Source organism: Telopea speciosissima, chromosome 9 (assembly GCF_018873765.1).
Source record: "Telopea speciosissima isolate NSW1024214 ecotype Mountain lineage chromosome 9, Tspe_v1, whole genome shotgun sequence".
Lineage (NCBI taxonomy): Eukaryota > Viridiplantae > Streptophyta > Magnoliopsida > Proteales > Proteaceae > Telopea > Telopea speciosissima.
In genome coordinates this window covers 32,634,940-32,658,733 of record NC_057924.1, presented here as the reverse complement: position 1 = coordinate 32,658,733, position 23,794 = coordinate 32,634,940, and the positions used below count along the sequence as shown (strand labels likewise).

General features: G+C 40.3%; 1 protein-coding gene across 4 annotated transcripts in view; it reads right to left on the bottom strand.

The window, feature by feature from the left end:
* Positions 1 to 18,092: 18,092 nt before the first annotated feature.
* Positions 18,093 to 23,794, bottom strand: part of LOC122639771 (protein HIGH CHLOROPHYLL FLUORESCENCE PHENOTYPE 173, chloroplastic) — a 91,013-nt gene continuing 85,311 nt past the window's right edge. For 3 of the 4 annotated variants that reach the window (XM_043832724.1, XM_043832726.1, XM_043832727.1), the window contains 3 exons: positions 19,555 to 19,668; positions 19,247 to 19,327; positions 18,093 to 18,640 (listed from right to left, as the gene is read on the bottom strand). In XM_043832724.1, the coding sequence (XP_043688659.1) occupies positions 18,494 to 18,640; positions 19,247 to 19,327; positions 19,555 to 19,668 (342 nt within the window). In that variant the 3' untranslated portion in view covers positions 18,093 to 18,493. The remainder of the gene's footprint in view (positions 18,641 to 19,246; positions 19,328 to 19,554; positions 19,669 to 23,794) is intronic. The other variant, XM_043832725.1, reaches the window with a different exon arrangement.

Genomic DNA, 23,794 nt, shown 5'->3' with positions numbered 1-23,794 from the left:
ACTCATTTGGTTGTGCTTGCATGTGCATGCATGGTTTGTATTTTATTCACGGGCTCGGTGGAGCTCACACTCTTGTATATTCTCTTTTAGTTGATTTTGCAGGAACGGGTTTGCCAATGGGCGAGGAAGCTGTTGATGGAATTGTAGATCTTCCTCATCTCGTTGCTTAGCGACGATTTTGTTATTATTTAAGTTTATTTCTTTCATGAAGTTTATTACCAAGATAATGTACTTATTGGACATAAATGGATATGTATATGATAAAACATAGGTATTTGGGATTATATTATCGATGATATAAATCATCTATGGGTAATCTAATCTTCCGTTGCACTCTGATATTCTTTTACTATCTTTTTACCCTCATTGTGTGGTTTATGACGTGTAAGTACTGCTTCTTGATCCTTGGGGATTGGCGGATGTCGTAGGATATCCGATCACTTGCCTAAATCCTCCCAGGGGGTGCTTTGGGGTGTGACACCAAGCATTGACCTCTGGTACCCTATGGACAATGACTTTGACCTTATTAGCTTCTCCGATGCCGACTTTGTCGAGTGTCATGTTGATCAAAAGAATACAAGTGGATCTTGTCACTTCCTAGGATCATGTTTGGTTTCGTGGTTTAGTAAGAAGCAAAATTCTATTGCTCTATCTACCACCGAGGCCGAATATATTACAACCGGAAGGTGTTGTGAACAAGTGCTATGGACGAGGCAAACTCTCCAAGACTATGGAGTTAAGTTTGACACTTCCTCTATCCAGTGTGATAACACAAGTACAGTAAACTTAACTAAGAACCAAATTTTACACTCAAGAGCTAAACACATTGATATCATCCATCACTTCCTATGTGATACAGCTCAAAGAGGTGAAATCCAACTTGACTTTATTGAGACCGTGAAGCAACTCGCGGACATCTTCACAAAACCCTTAAGTGAAGAAAGGTTCTTCTCACTTAGAAGAGACTTAGGCTTATGTGACCCTTTTGAGTAATTGAACATGCTGTTAAAACTGGTTTTTCTCACTATTTTTGCTAAAACGGTATACCGGATTACCAAACAGTATACCGGTTCAGCAAATATAGCTATTAATTTAACTGTTGGACTTGAAACGGTATACCGGATCACCAAATGGTATACCAGATTAGTCTTTTTGACCGTTTTATAGCTTTAAGCACTTAATTAAGCCTATATAAACCCCTCTCTTTGTCATTTTCTTAATCACTATTCACTCCACTCTCACTCTAAACTCAAATTACATCTTGTTAAGCATTATCTCTCTATTCTCTTTCATTTCTCTCTCTCAACTCTCTCCTTCACCATGAGTAGAAGAGGCAAGGAGGCTATGATTGAAAAGCAACCACCTCGTAAAAGAGGAAGAACCGGAGGAAGAGGAGGCTCCTCAAGGCAACCCTATTCAGAAGGAGAAGACCGACTCTTTCATTCTCCGTATTGCTGTGAAAATTGGCCTCTCTACCTTGCCCGAAAGATCAAAGAAGGACATGAGGTTGACGTTTTCTCATTCAATAGCATTCGATTTGAAGAAAGATTCAAGGACATTGGATGGGAACCTCTTCTCAACATGTCGGAGCGTTGTTACTCCAATTTGGTAAAATATTTCTATGCTAATCTCTATTTTAGCGGGATGGAACAAAGTTTGAAACTCCACTCTTATGTGAAATATGTTCACATAGAGCTCTCTATTGACGACTTTGCCCAACTCCTTCAAATTTCAAGTGATGGACCGTGTATTTTTTGGACTCCGAAGAACCCCAACTTGGAGACCTCATCAACCATGAAGAAGTCTATTCCTCCATCCTCAAGCAATTTGATCCTAATGCGGCAACCGTTTTCACCGGAAGACTTAGGGTCATTCCTCATGTAATCTCTTACATCATTCAACACAATTTCATCCCTAAAGGAGGTGATAGAAGTAAGTGTCTTACACCACAAGCCTATCTCACCTTTTGTGTCTATACAAGCACCCCTACTTATCTTCCATACTTTATTATGAGATACATGGAATCGTGTGCTCACCCTCGTAATCACACTAATCTACCCTATGGCCGGCTTCTCACTCGCCTACCTTGTCTTTTAACATATCATCCGAAATAGCTTTCACACCATTGTCATCCCTCCTCCTTCTGATGTCTTTGTTGAAGCCGAAGAGATCTTAAATGATAATGTGCCCCCTCCTCTTCAAGCACAAGAAGGGATACCAGCATCTCTACAAGAATGGGTCTCTAGCATTGATGAGTACATGGATGAAGCCAACACTCGGATCATGGAACTTGAATTTGGACAATAAAGAATTCAAGAAGATGTGACCTCTCTTCACCAAAAAGTGAAACCCGGCTTTGACTCCATCAACTCTCGCCAAGATGCAATCCTAAATGCAATCCACAATCTCTCTTTCAATCTTGGACATCTAACTTTTGACACACTGGGAGCTACACCACAAGGCTTTACCCCTTAAGGGTATAGACCACCCTTTCGAGCATCAATCCTCGGTGAATCAAGCTCCATTCCTCCTATTCCACCATCTGACCCAAATCCTTGAATTGACTCTACCCTCTTTTTGATAATGACAAAGGGGGAGAAATATATGGGCATGGAATAAAATGTAATGGAATGTTGAATTGAAATGTTTTGAATGTTTTAAAACTTTTGAATGTAATTTGTATATTTTATTTCAAGTTTCAAATTGTATGATTGTGCAACTTTCCTTGACTTTAATGATATGTGCAATTTCCTTGAATTTCTATACATTGCTTCAATTTAAAGTTGCTTTATTATTTTATTCACTTGGATTATTTGTCATCATCAAAACGGGGAGATTATTGAAGAAAAGACCTCATACACTCCAAGTCATCCACCATGATGACATAAAAGTTTTGATGATGACAAATAAAATAACTTTTGGACTAACTCTTGTTTAAGTTGTTTAGATAAGAGCATAGCACCAAGTGAGGGGGAGCATATACATAAGCATACAAAAGTACACACTCAATTGAAGCAAGCTCTCAAGTCAAGTAATTATTGCTCAAGTTAATTTCAAAGACATGAAAATGAAGAATTAAGTCTTGAAGACAAAGACCAAGTCAAATAGAAGTCTATTTTGAAGACCTTCAAGTTTAAAGTTTTTAAGTTGTACTTGTTTGTAAATTAAAGTCACAATTAATGTATTGCACACACACACGCATACAATCATATAGAATGACCTTAGGAGGTTAAAACAACCCCTACACATGTGACCAATTTAGTTTGGAAACCCCCCAGGTAGCTCCATAAAGGAATTAGCTCATTTCAGCAGAAAATGGCTAATCCAGCATACCGGATTCTTAAATGGCATACCGGATCATTGTGGATCACAGGAAATAAGCCACAGCAGCTTTCCAGCTCATGCTGGAAAGTGATCCAGCATACCGGATCACTACTACCAGTGTTTTACCCTGAAACGGTATACCAGATTATGATCCTACATACCAGATTAATATATGACTATTGGAATTTGACCGTTACTCCTTAATTCATATAAGGAAATTTGGTGAACCGACATACCGGATTATGGCTGTCTAATTCAATCCGATATTAAGACAGTTTCCATAATAATTAGAGCTACCCAGCCTATAAATACACACTTGTTTAAGACTCTAATCACTACTACTAATCACAATTAAGAGCCTTCAATACAAGATACATTGCAATAGATCAAAGTGAGCCATTCATTAATTGTAAGCATCAAATCATCCCAAAGCTCACACACTTAAGCTCCTCTACCTCAATTAAGCTTCAAGCTCCAAGAGTGGAAGGTAGCTTACACACTTACTAAGGTTGAGGTAATCTTTTTCTAGTCATTATATATGTTAAGTTGAGTCCTCTTACTCGCAATCAAGATTGGTTGAGTCCTCTTGCTCGAAATCAAGAGTAGTTGAGTTCTCTTGCTCTCAATCAAGATTTGTACGAGTTCTCTTGCTCATTCTCATGATTCTATATAGTGGAATTCTCTCTACGGTGAGACGAGTGGACGTAGGCAAGTTTTGGCCGAACCACTATAAATTTCTTGTGTTATCTTTACAATTTTAATTGTCTTTCATTGATAACTCTTTTATTTTCGCAATTTTTTTATATTCCATTACCTTCACCTATTCACCCCTAGGTGAATTCACACTCAAGAAACTAGAAGTCTATAGGGATTCTTCCTTAGTCATATGCCAAATAAAAAAAAATAAAAAACAAAGGATGAGAAGTTGATACCCTATCAAGAATACATGGAGATACTATCTAGGGAACTCAAGGAAATCACTTTCTCTTACCTGCTAAGAGACAACAATCTGTTCGTTGTTGCACTAGCAACTTTGGCATCGGGTTGAGATGGAATCTGAAACAAAGTACATCCATTCTCGATCAATCTAAGACATCAATCGGCATACATTAATCACATCCATGCCTTGACGGTTGAAGGAAGGCTATGGTATGCAAATGTAGTGGATTTCATCTGGGAAGGACGATACCCTAAGGATTCAACTACCAAAGAGAAGCGTCTCTTGAGAAGATACGCTACACAATTCATTCTATTAGAAGACGTCATGTACAAGAGGTCGTACAATGGGGTACAACTATTATGTGTTGATGAAGAACAGTCAAAGCTAGTCATGCATCGAACTCTCTAAGACATATGTTGACCTCACATGAATGCAACAGTGATGGCCAAAAAGATCTTCAAATTAGGGTACTACTAGAATAGTATGGAAGTTGACTGTGCGCAATATGTGAGGAAGTGTCACAAGTATCAGATATTCGGCAACCTCGTACACACACCGCCTTCGGAGTTACACACTCTAAGCTCACCCTAGCCATTCATCACTTGGGGCATTGATGTCATCGGCCAGGTGGTCCCTAAGTCTTCTAATGGTCATGAGTACATTCTAGTGGCTATCGATTACTTCACCAAGTGGGTGGAAGCACAATCTTATGCAAAACTAAAGGCAACCAACGTGGCCAAGTTCATAAGCAACAACATTATGTGCCGATACGGAGTCCCTCACGAGCTCATATCAGATCAGGGATCCCACTTTAGAGGAGAAGTGAAGAAGTTATGCGACATAATGAACATTCAAAGGCATAGATTATTACCTTACAGACCTCAAACTAATGGTGCAGTGGAAGCTATCAACAAGAACATCAACAGGATAATACAGAAGATGGCCGATAAGCTACCTTACATACTTTGGGCATATAGAACACCCATCCGAACATCGACTAGGGCAACACCCTACTCACTGGTCTATGGAATGGAAGCAGTCCTTCCAGTAGAATTAGAGATACCCTCTCTTCAGGTCATAATGGATAGTGAAATTCCAGAAGCAGAATGGATCAAGACAAGATTTCAGAAACTAAATCTCATTGACGAGAAAAGGATGCGTGCCATCGACAACTTGAAGAAGTACTAACAAAGGATGATACAAGTGTTCAACAAGAAGGTTGTACCACTCCAACTATCCGTTGGTGATTTGGTGCTTAAGGAGCAACGAGCCCCCATACACGATCCACGAGATAAATTTAGGCCCAATTGGAGCGGCCCTTACATGATCAAGGAAATATTACCCGGCCAAGCGGTTTGAGTAGTGGATCTGGATGGGATTGAGCTCCCTTACTGAACAAACATGGATCAACTCAAGAAGTACTATGTCTAATGGGTCATAAACAAAAGAACTCCGTTCGACCTGATCCCACAAAAACTTGAGGGTACGTAGGCATCTTGGTGAAATAACATCAGGACCGGTCACATAAAAAAATAAAAAAAAATCAAATAAAACACCATCATTCAATCAAGTTCAAAGTTCAATCACAAATTTGAAGTTCAAAGCTCAACAAAAAAAACATAATTAAAAAAAAGAAAAGAAAAATACACTTAGCAATCAAAACATCCTAATAGCTCAAATCCTCTGCCATCTTCTGCAACTTTACAGTCCTAGCCTTTAGAACAATCGGATCGTTCCGTGTCTTCACCATTATCTTTTTCCACTTCCTTGGAATGCTTGGAACTTGAAGATCCTGAAGTCTCCTTCCACTCCCATGTCAACTTCCTCCTTATAGTCTTCTCTTTCTTCTTTCCTTGGGTCTTCACCCAGTCGTCGTACTCAGCAGTCATCCCACCATCATCAACAGCTCCCATAGTCTTCAGTATTGTCTTGGATCACCACAAACTTGCAATCCTCACCACCAACTCCTTGTCCAACTGTTCTGGTGGATAAAAGTTCACCAAGTCCTCCGACAGATCTTGAGTCAGCCTATATTGTCGACGCAGCCAATTGTTGTTACACCCTAACCACATCAGGCGCATATAGTTACACCCTGAAGAATTCAACACTGGGGCATCAACAGGCCACCAAGAGCACCACCAATGGATGTTGTTAGAAGAGATGCGGGAAAGAGCACGTTCCCAAGTGTCCCAATGATGATACTCCATCACTACTAAATGGAGGCGATAATGCTTGATCTTTAAGTCTCCCCTCATCGGTTTCACAAATTGCAACCTCTCACAAAGCCAAACCTGCCTTACAAATAGAGGCAAGGGTAGTTCTAAACATATGGCAAAAAATGAAAAAGAAAAATCACTAGGAGAAGGGAAAGTACCTGTAGCATGTACGGACTACCAGTAAAATCCTCACTACGAGGAGTATGACTCCCGCTCAAGATGTCCATCCCCCTCATTGTTTCTGCCAAGATGGTAGGAACAATATCACCACCCCGCTGGATTTGTTTAACAACTTCCATCAGCACAAGGGAAGACCCACGAGCATCGGAACAAAGAAGGAATTGGGCAATCACACAGAATAAGAAAGCTCACTTCCTACACTCCATAAAATCATGGTCACCCCTATGTTGACCCGCAAAAAGGCAAATAATTGTCAAGACATCAATACGGTGACCATGCATAAAGTGGGGAAAACGTCCCTTTTCCAAACCAAAGGACAGGATGTCTTTGGAACAGTCGACCTTCAAGAGGGGACGTATCATAGCACCATGACAAGCATAGAGGAAGCATGCACGAAATTCCTCATAAATCGGACATACCTCAACTATACCAAAGCGGAACACGTGTACCTCTAGGATCCAGTAGAGAGAAGTGCCTCGAAGCAAGTCCCATGCGAGTGTCATGTTCATACCTACCAAAGATTGAAGATGCAATCTTCCTATCAAACCCTGCTCCTGACTAGCTGGAATTTTGGTTGAAGGACAGGAACCCCTGATCAGGAAACAAAGAACATTGTGGAGTATCACTCCAGTGAGTTACATTGATGAAGAAACCCTGTGTGGATCATCCTACATGCCTGTCAGTAGGTGGATAGCAGACCCCTACAAATGCACAGCTCATAGCATGATGTATGGCCTGGACTACAGGTAATCTCTCTCCTCTCAATAAATGTGGGACCCACCTCTGGAAAAGTGTGTAAAAATCTCCAAATGGCATGTGGGGACAATGCCCTGACCAAGGGTCAAACCCTTGTGCAAGCCCCACTAAGATTCAACTTTGCTGCAATCTCTGGGCGATGCAGACAAGGCCCAGAGACATCGCCCAGTGAGTGAAACAACATATTTTAATGGATTTTAATTGGACCACCCAACATGGACATGGGCACCCTCCATAGATAGAGGGGAGTTTGAAGGACTACCTCATAACCTTGGTTCACTGTGGACCCCACCAGTGTGCCCAAAATCACTCAGAATCAGTTTATAAACTCATTTTACAAATGGGCCTTAATAGCCAAACAGACCTCAGTGAGGGTTGGGCCTATAAATAGGAATGCCTTGGGCTCATTTTAGAACCCTTGGCTACTGTTCAATTCGCGGGAGAGAAGAGAGGAAAGAAAGGAGAGAAAGCAGAGAGAAAGAAGAGAAAGAAGAAGAAGGAAGAGGAAGAAGGAGAGGTTGCCACCCCATCCAAGGCTGGATCGAGCTTCTCAGACCTGGGCAGGTATAACCAACAGTATTCCTACCTGCTGTTGCCTTTGGATGCATATTTTTAGTTGTGTCTCTGCTCTCTAGGCAGTCCAGAATAGCTGGAATCTGCCCTGGACAGCCTTAGACCTGCCATGCAAGCTTAGAGCATGGAAGATCTGTGATTTTTTAACAAACATATAAGTCTGGTTTGCTGTTTATGAGAGCCAAATCTGGTTGTGCATGGCTGCACTGCCCAGATCCACTGCTGGCTTGTTGTTTGGAACCCTGGATGCAAGCTATGGCTGCACAGACCTAACCCTAGGTAATTGCATCCATAAACCACCATATTATATTTGTTTCCAGCTTTGCATGTGGCTGAAACTGAGATTCATGTTTGGAAAAAAAACCCTATAATACTATTCACTGGGATGTCTGGGCAGCCTCTGGCAGCCAAATGGTGGGCCTAGTGGAGGATCCATCTGGACCAGAATGGAGATCATCCCTAGGGCTACCTGACCCCCTAACATGCATGGGGTGATGTTGTGAGCACTGCCTATGAAGCCCAACCTTGGAATCTCAGCCCTTTGTCGATTTGTAGACTCTGGGCAATGCACTGGGCGATGCACCCAACGCCCAGAGCCATCGCCCAATGAAGGATTTGCTGCAGTTTTTGCAAACTGACCTTGGGGACCTCACCCATTGACCATGTGATAGTGTGGGAAGATGGGAAATGACCTAAATGCCCTTTTCCACATCTGTCCTTAAGAAGGATTGCCTTTGGAACCCAAGTGGGCCCTACAGGTGAAGGAAACCCTGCTGTGCTTGGTCCTACAGCATAGACAAGCTATGGACAGCACTGTGAACCTAATCTGACCTAGGGTCAGGTATAATTACTGAGAATGACCATTTTACCCCTAGACCATCATCTCTGGATGATGCACCAGGACATGGACCTAAGGCCCAGTGCAAGTCCCAGAGAGTTCCAAGTGAGAACCAACTGAACACTGGGTCAACCCAGTAAGCTTAGGTTAACCCTAGGACTACCAGAGATAGGTTGAAAACTCAACATGATAATTTTTTATTTATATTTAAGATTTGATCCCGCGCTCGAGGGCAACAACCAAACTGCTATTGGAACTGAGTTTGCGACCGAGGTCTTAGAATAAAACTTAGGTGAGTGAAATATTATCATATATGTACATGTAATATGTGATGCTGTGCCGGTAATTAAATTCAAATATTAATGCTGTGTTTATTACATTCAATTCAATTATTCAAACTATTATACATTGATTGTCTGTTGATCAACACTGTGAATTTTATCTGATGAATGTGAATGTCAGACTAGATGCCATAGTCGGCTTGGAAATGAGGCCTGTGGTAGCCTATAGTATGTGATGCGGTTGACACCACTTGACTCATACGATGCCATATAGACATGGGGTTAGAGTTTCATCACCCGTGCTACGTACCTTTGCCAACAAGGGTTAAGGTGTTGGATTCCTGTGAGGGTGACCATATGTGTATATGAGAACAGAAAAGAAATGAAATGAAATGAAATGTGTTTACACCGAAATGGTGATTTTGAGCTATATGCCGGGCTATATGCTAGAAAAGAAAAGAAATGAGAAAATGTGATGGATTACCCTACAGGTTAATCACAGAAGGCTAGTGGGCTGACCTTGGTGAACGAATGCGGGAGCTGACTGGTCCTCTCCGATAACTCAATGGGTGTATCGCGGGAAGGGGTTGAAAGCCCGCACTAGGGATACATGTATTGGAGATTGTAGTAGCACTGACCTGATTTAGTTGTGATGTTAAGTGGCTAATAAATAATCTGGACTTGCATATCATGTAGGATTATGTGGATTGTGGTTGCACGTGCATGCATGATGATATATTTTGCTCCCGAGCTCAGTGGGAGCTCACACTCTGTTATATATGTTTTTCTTTAGATGATTTTGCAAATCGATGCTGCTATGGCATGGAGGCTCATTACGAGGAGGAGAGCCTTGGTTATTATGATGATCTTGGTATGGACGCCGATGGAGGTTGTGCCGATGATGCGTGCATTCTCGGTGGTCATTGGTGAAGACCGTTGAAGAGTGCATTTGATGCTTTTTGTCTTGGGGACTCTTTTTTGTTTTTGTTAGGAGTTTATTCCCGTTCTGACTGTGGTTCTGTTGTAGTCTTCTTACTTTCTTTTTGGGGTTGAGTTATTTCACCCTGTATATATATGTATGTAGTAACTTTAGTTTTGTTCTTTTCAACTTTGTTTCTTAGGTTGTGGGTTGTTGGGAAATGTATCAGGACAAACTTATCTATGTATATGTTATCATCATTTCCCGTATCACTACGCTTTCTATTTGTTATTGAAATTGTAGTTTAACTGCAACACTCTGATCTTGCGTATGGTAAAGTGATGAATGTGGTTCCGTGAATGTAATAACTGCTTCTAGATCCATGGGATTTGGTGGATTGCCGTTACGCAATTTGGGTCACCTACCCAATCCTCCCAGGGGGTGATTTGGGGTGTGACAGAGCTTGGCCAACGCCCAGAGACATCGCCCAATGAATGTATTTTGCTGATTTTTTGATCATAACTCATGGAAACTTAGGATTTACCTAAAATAACCTTGGGAAACATAAAGGTACAGACTTTTATTAATGTTTTAAAAAAAAAAATTATAAAAAAAAATTAAACTATTAATCTAAGAATTAAACAAACACAACTTTTTTAAAATCAAAGGGACTTGGAAAATTTTGTTGATATGTTTATAATGAGTATTTAATATGTATATATATATATATATATATATATATATATTTATTTATTTATATATATGATACCAATAGGTTATCCAGGATGCACAGTAAAGTTATGAAGTAATGAAAGATAAAAATTAGTGAACACTTGAAAAGTGCCTTGTGTGCGGAACAGGTACTGAAGATCCAGGTATGGATCCGTCGCTGTACTCAAAGGGGTAACCCTTATCGATCCGCTAATTTGCGAGGCGGTCTTACAGTGCAATAGTAGGCGGCGAGCCACCAAATATTTAAAAGTAAAGCTTGAAAGAAAACTTGAATTATATATATTACTTGGAGAACTTGAATTACAATCTTGATACTGGATTTTTGAAGAAAGCTTGAAGATAACTGTTAACTTACAGGTTCCTTGAAGGATACTTAACAGCCTGAGATAAAGGCTTGGACTTGGAGTTACAACTTGGGACGAACACTTGAATGTAGAATCTTAGTTACAACTTGAATGAAACTTGAAGAACACTTGATACAATTTGAACTTGAAGAAATAAAATTAAAAAATGTTGAAAGGGATCTCTGTTAGATCTTTTGATGATAGAGAACTTTGAAGAGCTGAGTTACAGCGATGCTGCGTACTTCTATTTTCCTCTTCCAAATTCTCCTCCTCCTCTTGGAGAAGACGAAGGGTCTTATAGAGCTTTGGAGGCTTTGGACGCTTTACTTTTCCACCGAAAGCAACCTTATCTTCGAAGGAATCTTTGGCAGAGCGTAGAAGCATGTGGGCGTGGGCCCAGACTTTTGATATTTGAGGCAGATTCTTGACTTTTGAGGCAAAGGCGCCGAAAGTATCTTTGGACGGTAGTGCTACAGTAAAAAGTTAAATTTATTATTCACTACTTTGTCGGTAGATCTTGAACTGTTGAAGAGAGGCTTCAAAAATCGCACCGAGGCAATCCACGTGTCGAAACACTATTTTCCTCATTGGTTTGGTTTAGACTGTTCACTGTATTGGAATGGGCCCAGTGGTGGCTTGACTATCTAGGACCAGAGATAGTAGCTGGGACACGACTTTTGAAACAGCCACGTGTCAGTTGCTATGCCATTCTTTTGGTGTTGTCATGGCTGACGATTCTCCAACATCAGGGTTTGGAGACTAACCCATGGGCTTATGGCCCAACTTTCTGGATGTTTGGCTCATGGAGCGTCTGGTGGACCTTATTGAGGAGAACTGTTGACTGATGAGGTCCAGCCCATCATCAGGGTATTGAGCAAACTGTCCCTCATGGAGGTGGGGGTCAATGGACCCAACACTTGAGCTAGTTTTTTCCTTTTCTTCTTCAGTATCAAGGGCCGCAAGCTGGGCCTCGATCTCTGCTTGTTTGGCCTTTAGTTTAAGGCGTCTACTGTTGCTGGACTTGTCTGATTTTTCTGAGAGGGTCACTTGAGGGGTAGCTCTTATGAGAGATTGGATAAGGGCCTCAGGGGTGCATCTTTTTAGGTCACATTTATCCCACCATTTGACCCTGAAATTCCTTATGAGAATAGGGATAGAGCAATCAGGGCCTTCAGACTGCTCGACTGCATATTCCCAACACATGATCCAGGCCAATCGACAATGGATAAAAAATCTCAACAGATCTGGTTGTTCAGGGATTTGTTCGGTGTGCTGGCAAAAGATGTTAAGAGCATCAAACACTTGGATTGGCAGGATATCTTGGATTGGCCCATAGGCGGTCCACCATCGAGGGAACCAATTTGGGATCGGGCTTGAAAACTTGAAGTCAAAGCCAAAGAACCATGAATGTTGGTTCTTACTATTTTGGTAGAGGAAGGCATGGTGCCAAGCATCCATGTAATCAAAATAATGGTATTCATGTGGTTGGTAGACTTGAGAGAATCTTTCAGGAGTGAGGGGATGTGTGCCCCAATCCTTTGAACTGATTATTTGGAGGATGGTTACTGAAGTGTGGGTAACCAGATTTGGCTCATTCTTGTCAAAATTATGTTTGATATGGATGGAGTCTGTATCGACAAGAATAAATTCATAGAACTCTTGAATTTTTGAACTATTTGGGGAATAGAAATTCCAATCCTTGTAAAAGACTCTTTGAGCTATTTCTACAGGAGTTTTGCAGCCTTTGGTGAATTGATCATCAAGGGCAAAAAGGTCTTGATAGGCCTGTTTGAGGACATATTGGCTTTTGGGAAGATTCTGAGAAGGAGCTGGTTTGGACATTGTTGCGGATGAACTAGGCCTGGAAAGTAGTTGGGATGACCTTGTGGGACCATTTGGGTGCACTAGCTAGTCACGACTTGGGTGAAAGGAACGCTTGTAACTACTGTTTTGGAAGGGGAAACCCTGACTAATTGACTTGAAGGAGCTGGCTTGGCATAAGAACCTTTTAATTTTATGCTGGGTTTGGGAGGCTCCTTAGGAGCCATGATTACATAAATTGTTTTGGGACCCTGCAGGAATTCACGGGTCAGGAAATCAGGAATTGAATTCATTTCTCCTTTGATATAAGTTATGTCAAAATCAAAACTTGATAACAGGGCTTGCCATCTTGCAAAAATTTGTTTTGAAGCAAGGTTTTGAACATCATTTTTTAAAACTTGTTTTGCAGCACTGCAATCTACTCTTACTAAAAATTATTTGTTTAATAAATCACTTTGAAACTTTTGAATGCAAAGGACAACTGATAAGATCTCTTTCTTGATGGTACTATAGTTTTGTTGGGCAGGGTTCCAGTTTCCTGAAGCAAATTGTACTAATTGTTCTTTGTCATCTTGGACTTGCTTAAGAATGCCCCCATATCCTAATTCTGAGGCATCAGTTTCTACAATCTTAAAGAGTGTTGGATCTGCAAGCTTTAAGCATGGGATCTCTTTGACAAGTTTCTTGATATCCCGGACTGCTGTGGTGTGACTAGAAGTCCAGGGACTTGGTTTCTTCTTGAGCCTAGAGTAAAGATCTTTACATAACTGGCTAATTTGAGGAATAAAATCTCTGACATAATTTAGGCTTCCTAAAAACCTTTGTAGTCGTTTTTTATCTAATATTTGGTCAGGGAACTTGTCAGCAAAAGCTATAGATCTTTCTATGGGAATGACTTGATTTTGGTAGATGTAATGACCTAGAAATCTAATTTTGATTTGGAATAACTCCATTTTCTTCTGGGAGAGAACAAGGCCACTAGTTTTCATGGTATGGACAAAACTCCTTAGGTGCTTAAAATGTTGTTCAATGGTCTTGGAGAAAACTAGGACATCATCAATGTAGACTATTATGAACTGGCTGAAAGGATTTAGGATGTTATTCATAATATTTTGAAATTCACTGGGGGCATTTTTTAAACCAAAAGGCATTACATTCCATTCGTAATGACCAAATGGTGTGGTGAAAGCAATTTTGTAGCGATCCTCTTTATGAACCTGAATTTGCCAGTATCCAGATTTGAGATCGAATTTTGGGAAGATGGTAGCTTGGTAAAGTCTCTGGAGTAAATCTTTTTTGTTTGGAATTGGATATCTAATCCATTGTAAGGCTTCATTTAGGGGCTTATAGTTGATGACTAGCCTGGGTGTTCCTCTTTCTATTTCAGCATTTTTGTTAACATAGAAAGCAGCACAACTCTAAGGAGACTTGCTTTTGCTTATTAGTTTTTTGTCAAGAAGGTCTTGAATTTCTTTTTTACATATCTCTTGTAATTCTTGGGTCATTTGGATAGGTCTGGCTTTGGTAGGAATATCCTTGTCTGAGAAACTTGGTTCATAAGGGAGATGAACAATGTGTCTGTGTCTATGCCAAAAAGCATCAGAAAATTCTGAGCAGAGTTCCTTTTAAATTTGGGTTTTGATATTAGAAATTTGTTTTTGAATGGTTCTATCTTGGAGTCTTTGTTCAATAGCTTTGTGAGTGACTTCTTGTTTTAAATATTGGAGGTGTTTCTGTTTATTTTGGATTAGGTTTATAGTTGACTGTTTTGATAGAGCAACTGCTTTGAGCAGGTCTATCTCTTTTGTTTTAGCTTGTTCAAAGAACTCAAAATGAACCTGTTTGCCTAGAATAGTGGTTGTGATTCCTTGGTTTGACACAGTGAAAGGTTTTATGAGTTCTAGGAAAGGCTATCCTAGAATGACTTTAGTGTTCAGGTCTTTTGCATCTGGGAAGATCACAAGAGGAATAACTGCCTAGTTGGACATGACCATTCCCCATTGGAGGCCTCCGGGTACGACGCATCGAATGCCACAAATAGCAACACTTCCCACAAAAGGCATTGATGAGAATTCACTAAAAAAGGCAGCTACTCTGTGTGATGTGTTAGACGCCCTCTAAGATTCAATGCATGGATAAGTGCAACAACAGAAATGGGAATGGGCACCATCACTCCCGCTTTAATGACACGACGGTTAGCCCCCAAGACAGTTACAAACTACACCCCTAAATCAAAAAACAACGAAGAAGGTTGAACAGGGGATCACCCAAATCTTAAAGAGATTCAGACAAGAACCTGGAGCTAACACCGACCTATTAAATGGCGAGGTGGAACATCGTAGAAGATGCGCCAGAAATCTATTCTACTCCAACACACACCAGAATGGAATCTATTAGAGTGGGGGGCTTTATGTAAAATACAATATAATAGCCACCCAATAACTCCACGACACGTGGCACCAATAGAGACAGCCAATGGGTCTACTAGGTAAGAAATATCTACCCCAAGACTCATAATGGGTCTACCGGTTAAGACTTATCTGCCCGAAGGCCCGTGGTTAAAAGATCCAAAGGTCCCCTCAAAGAAACTAAAAGAAATTGGCACATCCATCAGGTTAAGGAGCCTATCAAAGGTAAGCCTACACACCCTAGCACATAGCCTCTCAAATAGGCATGGGCGCACCATGAAGGACCTTGGCACACCAAAAACTCTTATGAAGGTGGCGATCCAGTGAAGAGAGCCACTCTCCATATCTCCACGTCTCCATGACATTTATGAGCATTTATTAATGCCCATTGAAAGGAACCCCTACACACGTAGGAGGCCTTCCTAATAAAGTATTCTCCACATTCGACTCTTCAGACCTAAAGATAGACATCTACGACAAAGAAATACTCCACTTCCTCCCTTGAGGAGGGCTCCATCATTGGTCACATCAAGACATCTACATCTCCACGACAACCTTATAAAAGGGAAGGTAACCTCCCATGCAGGGGATCGAACTCTTGAAACTCTTACTGTTTCATCTGTGTGCTAAAGAGACCTAACTTAGGCATTGGAGAGTCTCCCATCGACACTCATCTCCCTTGTCTATTTGCTATCCTGTGCAGGTGCTAGCATCCATAGTGCGATCCAACAGAAGCAAATACAAGATCATGGATATCGATGGGAGATGTCATTCTCAATAACAGAACAATATAGGGATCGATTATTACCTAGAGCCTCACAAATGCAAGACCTCCAATTGATGATAACCCTTTCACGATTGTTCCACGCACCACGCAAGCTTTGCGTTCCCTACACGGTCAAACTATCTCCTCTACACCACTAAGGAACACAACACCTTGGAATTCCTCTAGGATCAAACACCAAAAGCACGAGGGAGAAAACGAATTTTGGAGAGGGAGAGACAGCTCCACGATTTTGGGGTTCTGTGTATCTCGTGTGATTTTGTAATCCCACAAATATTATATATTTGCACCTCACACAATCCCACAAGGCTAGCTCACATGGGTGTGATATATTGAGTTTTCAATTGTGACTCAATTATCTACCCATCCAATCTTTCTCAATGAGGAAAGATCTACATTGCTAGAGGAATCCAATATTTAGTGGAATATCCAATATTCCCCCAATGAGTTTCCTTTTCTAACAGCAGGTCCATCCCATAGGAGGACCCACCAGAGGTTTCTTGATGCAACACTTCCCACAGTTGAATAGAAAGTACATGGTCTAAATAGCCACCCTAATCAAATACTCTCCTATATACTAGGATTCAATCCCATGTATCCTAACCATTAGGTACAGAAGTTAGGATTTGGATTAGCCATATGCTAAATTTCAAAGCTTAATTTAATGAGGGGTTAGTGTTCTCTGTGGGGGAGCGTAGCCCCTATGCACACGCAAGAGTCAATGAGAGCACACGTTGGCATCATGGAGGCATTGGGGGTGGGATTTCTACTTTTCATGGGGGTGGGTCGGTACACTCCCCCATAGAGAACTTTCTTCCTTTAATGAAATACCCTTCCCTATACTGGCATGCATTCACATGTATATCTATACATGCTCATAGTACTCCAATCATTATTGTGCACTCTCCCATTGCCGTGGATAAGAAGTCATGGATAAATGTGAACCTATTTTAACCGTCAGATAGAGAAGTCATGGTCTAGATTAATCGCATTAAATTTCAAAACCTAATTCAATCAAAGACTCTCGTGTATTGGCATATATGCCCATAATACTCCGTCCATAACTATGCACTCTACCACAACCCTAAATTTTCAAGCTCTATTTTTCCATGTGGTAAACTCCAACAGAACTGAAACTTGTTGTGTAAACAAGAGATGTAGAGATCTACCTATCCACAAAAATTGGCCTCATTTGATGTGCCATGCAGGAATTGTTTGCATATATGGGGGAAAGTGAAAATAGATGCAATTTAAGCAAGCCCATAAAGAGAAAACTGTACTGAAGGAGGGGGTGCACCGTAAAATAGGATTCCAACTTTGCAAACAAACCCCGGCCCCCCTTCACCCCCCACCCCCCACACACGAAAAACAAAAAAAATACACGTATTGCAGTATACTCCCTAGACAAGTTGATCATGAGCAAATTACACAACTTGGCAACAGAGAGAGAGCAATGATTCCTGAAGCAAGTATCCATGTTCACTTATAGAGGAGCTGAACTCGGGCATGCCTTGTTCTAACCCCTAATGGATTCAAGGCCAGACATATAGCCTCAAGATACATAGCTCATACTGCACAGTTACGACCCTACCTCTGCAGAGAAATAACAAAAATCCTGAAGCAATAAACATTAAGCAAGAAGAGTTTACTTACTCATATACAAATACCAGAAATGGTAAGGAAGGGATTAACCCCCTTGCATGTGTCAAGTAATCCTAGCTTCCGTTCCTTGCATTATTAGTTTCTTTAGAACCCCATAGCAGTTTTTTTATGGTGATTCTCTTGAACCATTATAAGATGTCAGTGGTACCTGATTTTGATGGCAATTTTCCTGAACCATTATAAGAAGAGAATGTCAGTGGCACCAGAAAGCAAAGAACTAAGGTTTGACATCATGAAATTACAGGTAAATTGTCAGGTTCCTAAACCTGCTGTCATCCAATTGAAATAGGATACGCCGTTGGACCACTCCCTTCTTGTATATACTACAACTAAACTTTCATTAGTGGAAGGAAGCTCAGGGATTCAATCCCACGCCTGCATGATGACCTCTAGGAGCCCATGAAATACACAGCACTTATGGTAGAATATTGAACACAGAATTTTGTGGTAACATTTGGATGGGAGTAGCAAACGGATTGAGTACTAGCCATCTAATCTTAACATAAATACCCATGATCTGTGTACTTATTTCTTGTACTTACATGTAATAATGCTGAAAATGGATCATGTGCAAGCATCAAACTAACATGGGACTCTGCTCCAAGACTTCTTTCCAATAATGCTGAAAATGGATCATGTGCAAGCATCAAACTAACATGGGACTCTGCTCCAAGACTTCTTTCCAATAATGCTGAAAATGGATCATGTGCAAGCATCAAACTAACATGGGACTCTGCTCCAAGACTTCTTTCCCTGTAACATCATCCTTCAAAGTTTTGAAGTATATATTATAATCCTTCTCAGGGGGAGGATTTTCAGGGTCCACTGTGAATGGTTTACTGAATGGAATGACACTTTTAACCTGCAAATAAATTGGAGTATGTAATCAGATCCATGACAAAATGTGGACTGCATTCTGAATAAAATAACTATTTTTAGGTTTAGACTGGATATTGATCCTATCTTAAATTACAATGTTGTTCGATTTAGTCATCATAGATGTACAGTTTTCTCCATGTTTAGCCTAATTTGAAACACATTAAGGGTAGGCTGGTTAGCTTCTTTACTCCTTTGACAGAGGAGTTCTGCAGAAAATAATTTGACAGTTTTTCAAAATTCAGAGAAGATGGCCACGGATACGAACTAAAAATTCAATATCGTCCTACTTCCAGAATATTTCATAGTAGCATTGCTTATCTTAAGGTCCAATATGCTCTTCAGAAGATTGGGCCAGGAAATTTTCAATTTGGTACAAGTTTCAATGATATTTTCATGGACTAGTCCCATCCACCATGTTATGCTTTCTGTTACATGCTTATCTCAGTCAACATCAACTGAATAGAAAAACATCAAATTAGGACACTTCATGTAACTAGTTAAAGCCATGACACTGTTTCAACAGAAACATGACAGGGATAATCCTAGACTTCATGAGAGTACAAATTGTGAAAGATAGATAAACTGTAACCTCAAATGTCTTATCACATGCATATGGGCTTTCCAGAGCAGCAACACAAATGCGGGCAACCTCTTCCCTTGATATCTTCCCCTGCATTGTCATGTAAATTAATAATTTAAAAATCAGTGGCTAGACCATGCCTTAAAGTTATTATCAGCGACTGAAAAATAAAAATAAAAAATTCGCTCTTGCAAATAGATGGGACTTGGATAAACGGATACAGAATACTGAAATGTAATAGCAAAGGCAAGTGAGCAAAGAGTTGCTGACTGAAAACTATGAAAGTAAAATAAAAATGCAATCTTGAATGAGAATACCGTAATATTGTCTCCCTGGTCAAAAATGAGATCAGCACCGGCAGGCTCCTCGGTTAAGGCACACGGCCTTACTATTGTAAAAGGAATACCACTTTCACGTATCAAATCCTCCCCCTAAGGTACAACATAAGTGATTGTTAACAAAACAGAATATGAGAGAATGCTTGGATGATTAATGATCACCCCCAAGCCTGTATTTATATTATTGAAAATAGAAGACAGAATTATATGTGAGCAATGTGGGACTAAGCCCACATAATAGAAATAAAAATAAAACAGTAAAAAAGGTCCAGAATACCCCACACGGTATTCTGGCTTATATAATCCAACACTCCCCCTCAGGTTGGAGCAAATATGTCAATCATGCCCAACTTGACTAGATTAGGATGAAACAGTTCTCCAGATAATCCTTAGGTGAAAATATCAACAAGCTGATCAGTAGAATTCACAAAGGGAACACAAATCAGCCCTTCTTCCAATTTCTCCTTGATAAAATGTCTATCCACTTCAACATGCTTAGTGCGATCATGCTGTACCGGGTTATGTGCAATACTGATTGCAGCCTTGTAATCATAGTACAACATCATAGGACGACAAATAGGAACCCCAAGGTTTTGTAGCAAGCCTTTGAGCCAAAGTAACTCACAAATGCCTTGTGCCATAGCACAAAATTCTGCTTCGGCACTAGAACGAGCAACCACATTCTGCTTCTTGCTACGCTAAGTGACAAGATTGCCACCTACAAAAGAACAATACCCAAAGATAGACTTGCGATCTGTAGAAACAGCCCAATCAACATCAGTGTACACCTCCATCCGTAGGTGACCATGAGAAGACAGGAGAATGCCCTTTCCAGGAGCTGAGAGAATGCTAACAAAACAGACTATGAGAGAATGCTTGGATGATTAATGATTACCCCCAAGCCTGTATTTATATTATTGAAAATAGAAGACAGAATTACATGTGACCAATGTGGGACTAAACCCACATAATAGAAATAAAAATAAAACAGTAAAAAAGGTCCAGAATACCCCCCACGATATTCTGGCCCATATAATCCAACAGTGATATCAGAGGATAAAGGTTAAAACAGTCCAAATTCTTAGCTAGCGAGCTCACAGAACCACCAAACAAAGAGATGCAACAGTTTTTTATTCACTGAAATATTTCTGTATGTACAATGTATAATATGCATATTATGCATATATTAGGCAAGCACATCATACGCAAGTTATCCGAAACTTATCATAATATCATAGACTAGTTTAATAGTTTAACTTCTAAAATGAGAGAAGCAAACTAAAGAAAGATCTAAGAACTAGATCAAACAAATCTTATAGCTCTTAAAATGGATGTCCAACTCAAATTGGCCGCAGGGCTTTTAGAATCCTAAGAAGTTAGGTTCTGAAACTTAAATAATTTCCAGAATCGCAGTGAATATGAAACAATCAGATTAAAGACAATTTAATAACTTGAGATCAAATAAACAGATGTGCTCGAATTCTGGTCGAAGGTCAGTCTTATGATTAAGAACAACTCAAAAGATGGACTTGAGCCAATGGTTGGATCTCAAGAATAACATTACAGAATTAGCAAGTCAAGATCCTAAGAACCAGTAACTTAGATATCTCAGCAAATAATTAACAGATATAGATCTGGTTCTGCTCGACAACAATTCTTATACTAGTAAACAATATATAAAAATATGAGACAGATCTGATGGTTAGATCTGTCGCAACAGATCTTAAAGCAATGGCCAGAAAACCCTTCAAAACAGGGTATCTCAGGATACCAAAAAATAAAAAATGCAGAAAAATGTTAAGAACAGTATCCAGATTTCAACCTCAGTCCAGAGCTGAAATGCTCCACAGAACAGTGATTAAATAATGGTAATAGCAGAGGTTAATCTGAGATGTAACTTGCATGCAGTAGCAGAAATTGATGGACGAAAAATAAACCAGGAAATAAAATAGAACTGACATGAATTGAGAACAAGTTTAATAAGAGAAGATATGACCAGATCTCCCACCTGATCTTGCTGGAATCCCACTAGCAGTATGCAATCTCAGCAATAGGGTGGTTGAGTCACACAACCAGAATCGGAATCACACAGACCAGGAACAGAAAAAGCCATCTCTTTATTCTTCAAAATCATTGGGTAGCAGTACTCTTCCAACAATGAACCATATAAATAGAAGTAAGCTTGTAGAGTCCCATTCTACAAAGTAATCATAACTAAAGCATGAAACTAAAGAAAGAATGTGAAAGAAAACTCTCCAAGTCATGGGAGAGGTTTTAAAAAGTTCTAATAATCTAAAACACTTAAAACAAGGTAAGACATAGTTCTCTTAAAGTGGAACTTTATTACAACTAAACAAATAACTAATATAAAAGACAGAAAACACTTAAGAGTCACACGATTCAGTTTTAGAGGGTGAACCAGAAAACACCCAAGCTTTAATTAAGGCTTGGCTGAACCAAAACTGGTTCAAACTGAATCAACTTAGAACCGCAAGACTGAGTAGAGCTGAGTTGCTACTGAGTCAGTTGTTTCTCCTTCTATGGTACTTTTTAGAGTACCTCTCTTGATTCTCTTGAGGCTGATCTCCATCACAGGCTTGTGGGCTTGAAATTTCAAGGATCACCTTTGTAAAGTCATTTTACTGAAAGGTCACCCAGCACTCTTTGCCATCTAATTTATTTTACACCTATCATGACATAAGGAGACTGGCTATATTTCCTGTGCTTCACACCCATCTTGAGTTTGCTCCCTCTCTAATCTCTCAATTTACATCTATTTTGAATCTTCACAGTAACATTTTCTTGCTAACGATGACAGAAACTCTTACCTTCCAATAAATGAACAAAATTTCTGCCAAAGAGACAAAATTTCAGTATAAAGATCCATAGAAGCAGCCTTTTCTACTAATCAGACCTGTCATTCTTGTAGGTGTCACATGACACCATGTTCGAAAAGAAGAGATCCTTTTCATTTTCAAGGGTCCTTATCATGCTTTTGTTATACTGATCTTGCCAAAACTAGAGGTTTAACTGGTTACTGAGTTGAGGATTTTGATGGTAGGCACCCAACCAGAGTTGTGTCTTTGGACAACTTTCTTATTTTATTGTGATCCAGAAAACAATAGTCAGTTGTCTGATGGTGCAAAAGAAGCATAGAGATACATGTCCCAGACTGCCACTGAACAACTATAGATGGGAGAGCTTTGGCCGCAATCTCACAGTAACGCAACAACCGAAAGCGCCTCAAGAAAATAGTGGTAACAAAGAGCTTCTTTCAATGGCTTCCAAAAGCCAACTTGCAGGCATCTCTAGAAAAAGGTCTGTTTCCATGGTGCAGTCACCAGATTCAAAAAGTCATCCATCCTATGACAAAAAGCAATAGTTCCCCCCTTCCCCCAATGCCCCACAAGGGCCATTTTTTTAGTAGGGCCGGGGGGGGGGGGGGGGTTGAGATTGGGGGTGGTAAGAGAGAAATGAAGACTACTTGGGTTATTTACCCATTGCAAGTTGTTTTTTTTTTTTAAATTCATTAAGGGCTTCTTTTAGTACTGCCATTCTCTTAGCAGGAAGCGACTCCTTTATCCATATCTCTAGCTTTCTTCCTAACAATCATACAGATCTTTGCTTATTCACAAAATGCCTATCCCCGTGTACTGGTGCTCCCCTTTCAATAATGTCAAGCTCAATGTGGATGGTGCATGCAGGGGGAACCCCTGGTCTGGGGAGTGGAGGGGGCATTATTAAAGGCTATGATGGTCGCTTGTTGGCGGCTTTTGCTAATTTTTATGGGGAGTGTACCAACTCCATTGTAGAAATCAGAGCACTCAAGGATGGTCTCCAAATTTGCACTATGGGGTATTCGGACTTTCATGTTAACACGGACTCTGCCATGGTGGTGCGCTGTAATTCCTCGAAAAAGTGCAATCTTTGGAAAGGATGGTACTAGTTCCACGACATTCAGGTATTGGTTGACTCGCTCCGCCCTAGGATCTCTTTCACCTTCAGAGAAGGCAATAGGGCAACAGATTGGCTGGCAAATTGGGCATGCGACTCGGCAAATAATTCTTTTTTCTCTACCGATTCGGAGCTCCCCTCAGATCTCAGGCGTATTAAGAGAGGATGTAGCTGGTATTCTAGTGTTGAGAATTCATTAATTATTTTATGTGAGTTTTGTAAGGGAGTGAGGTCTCATCTGTTTGAGTATGTGATTGATTTTGTT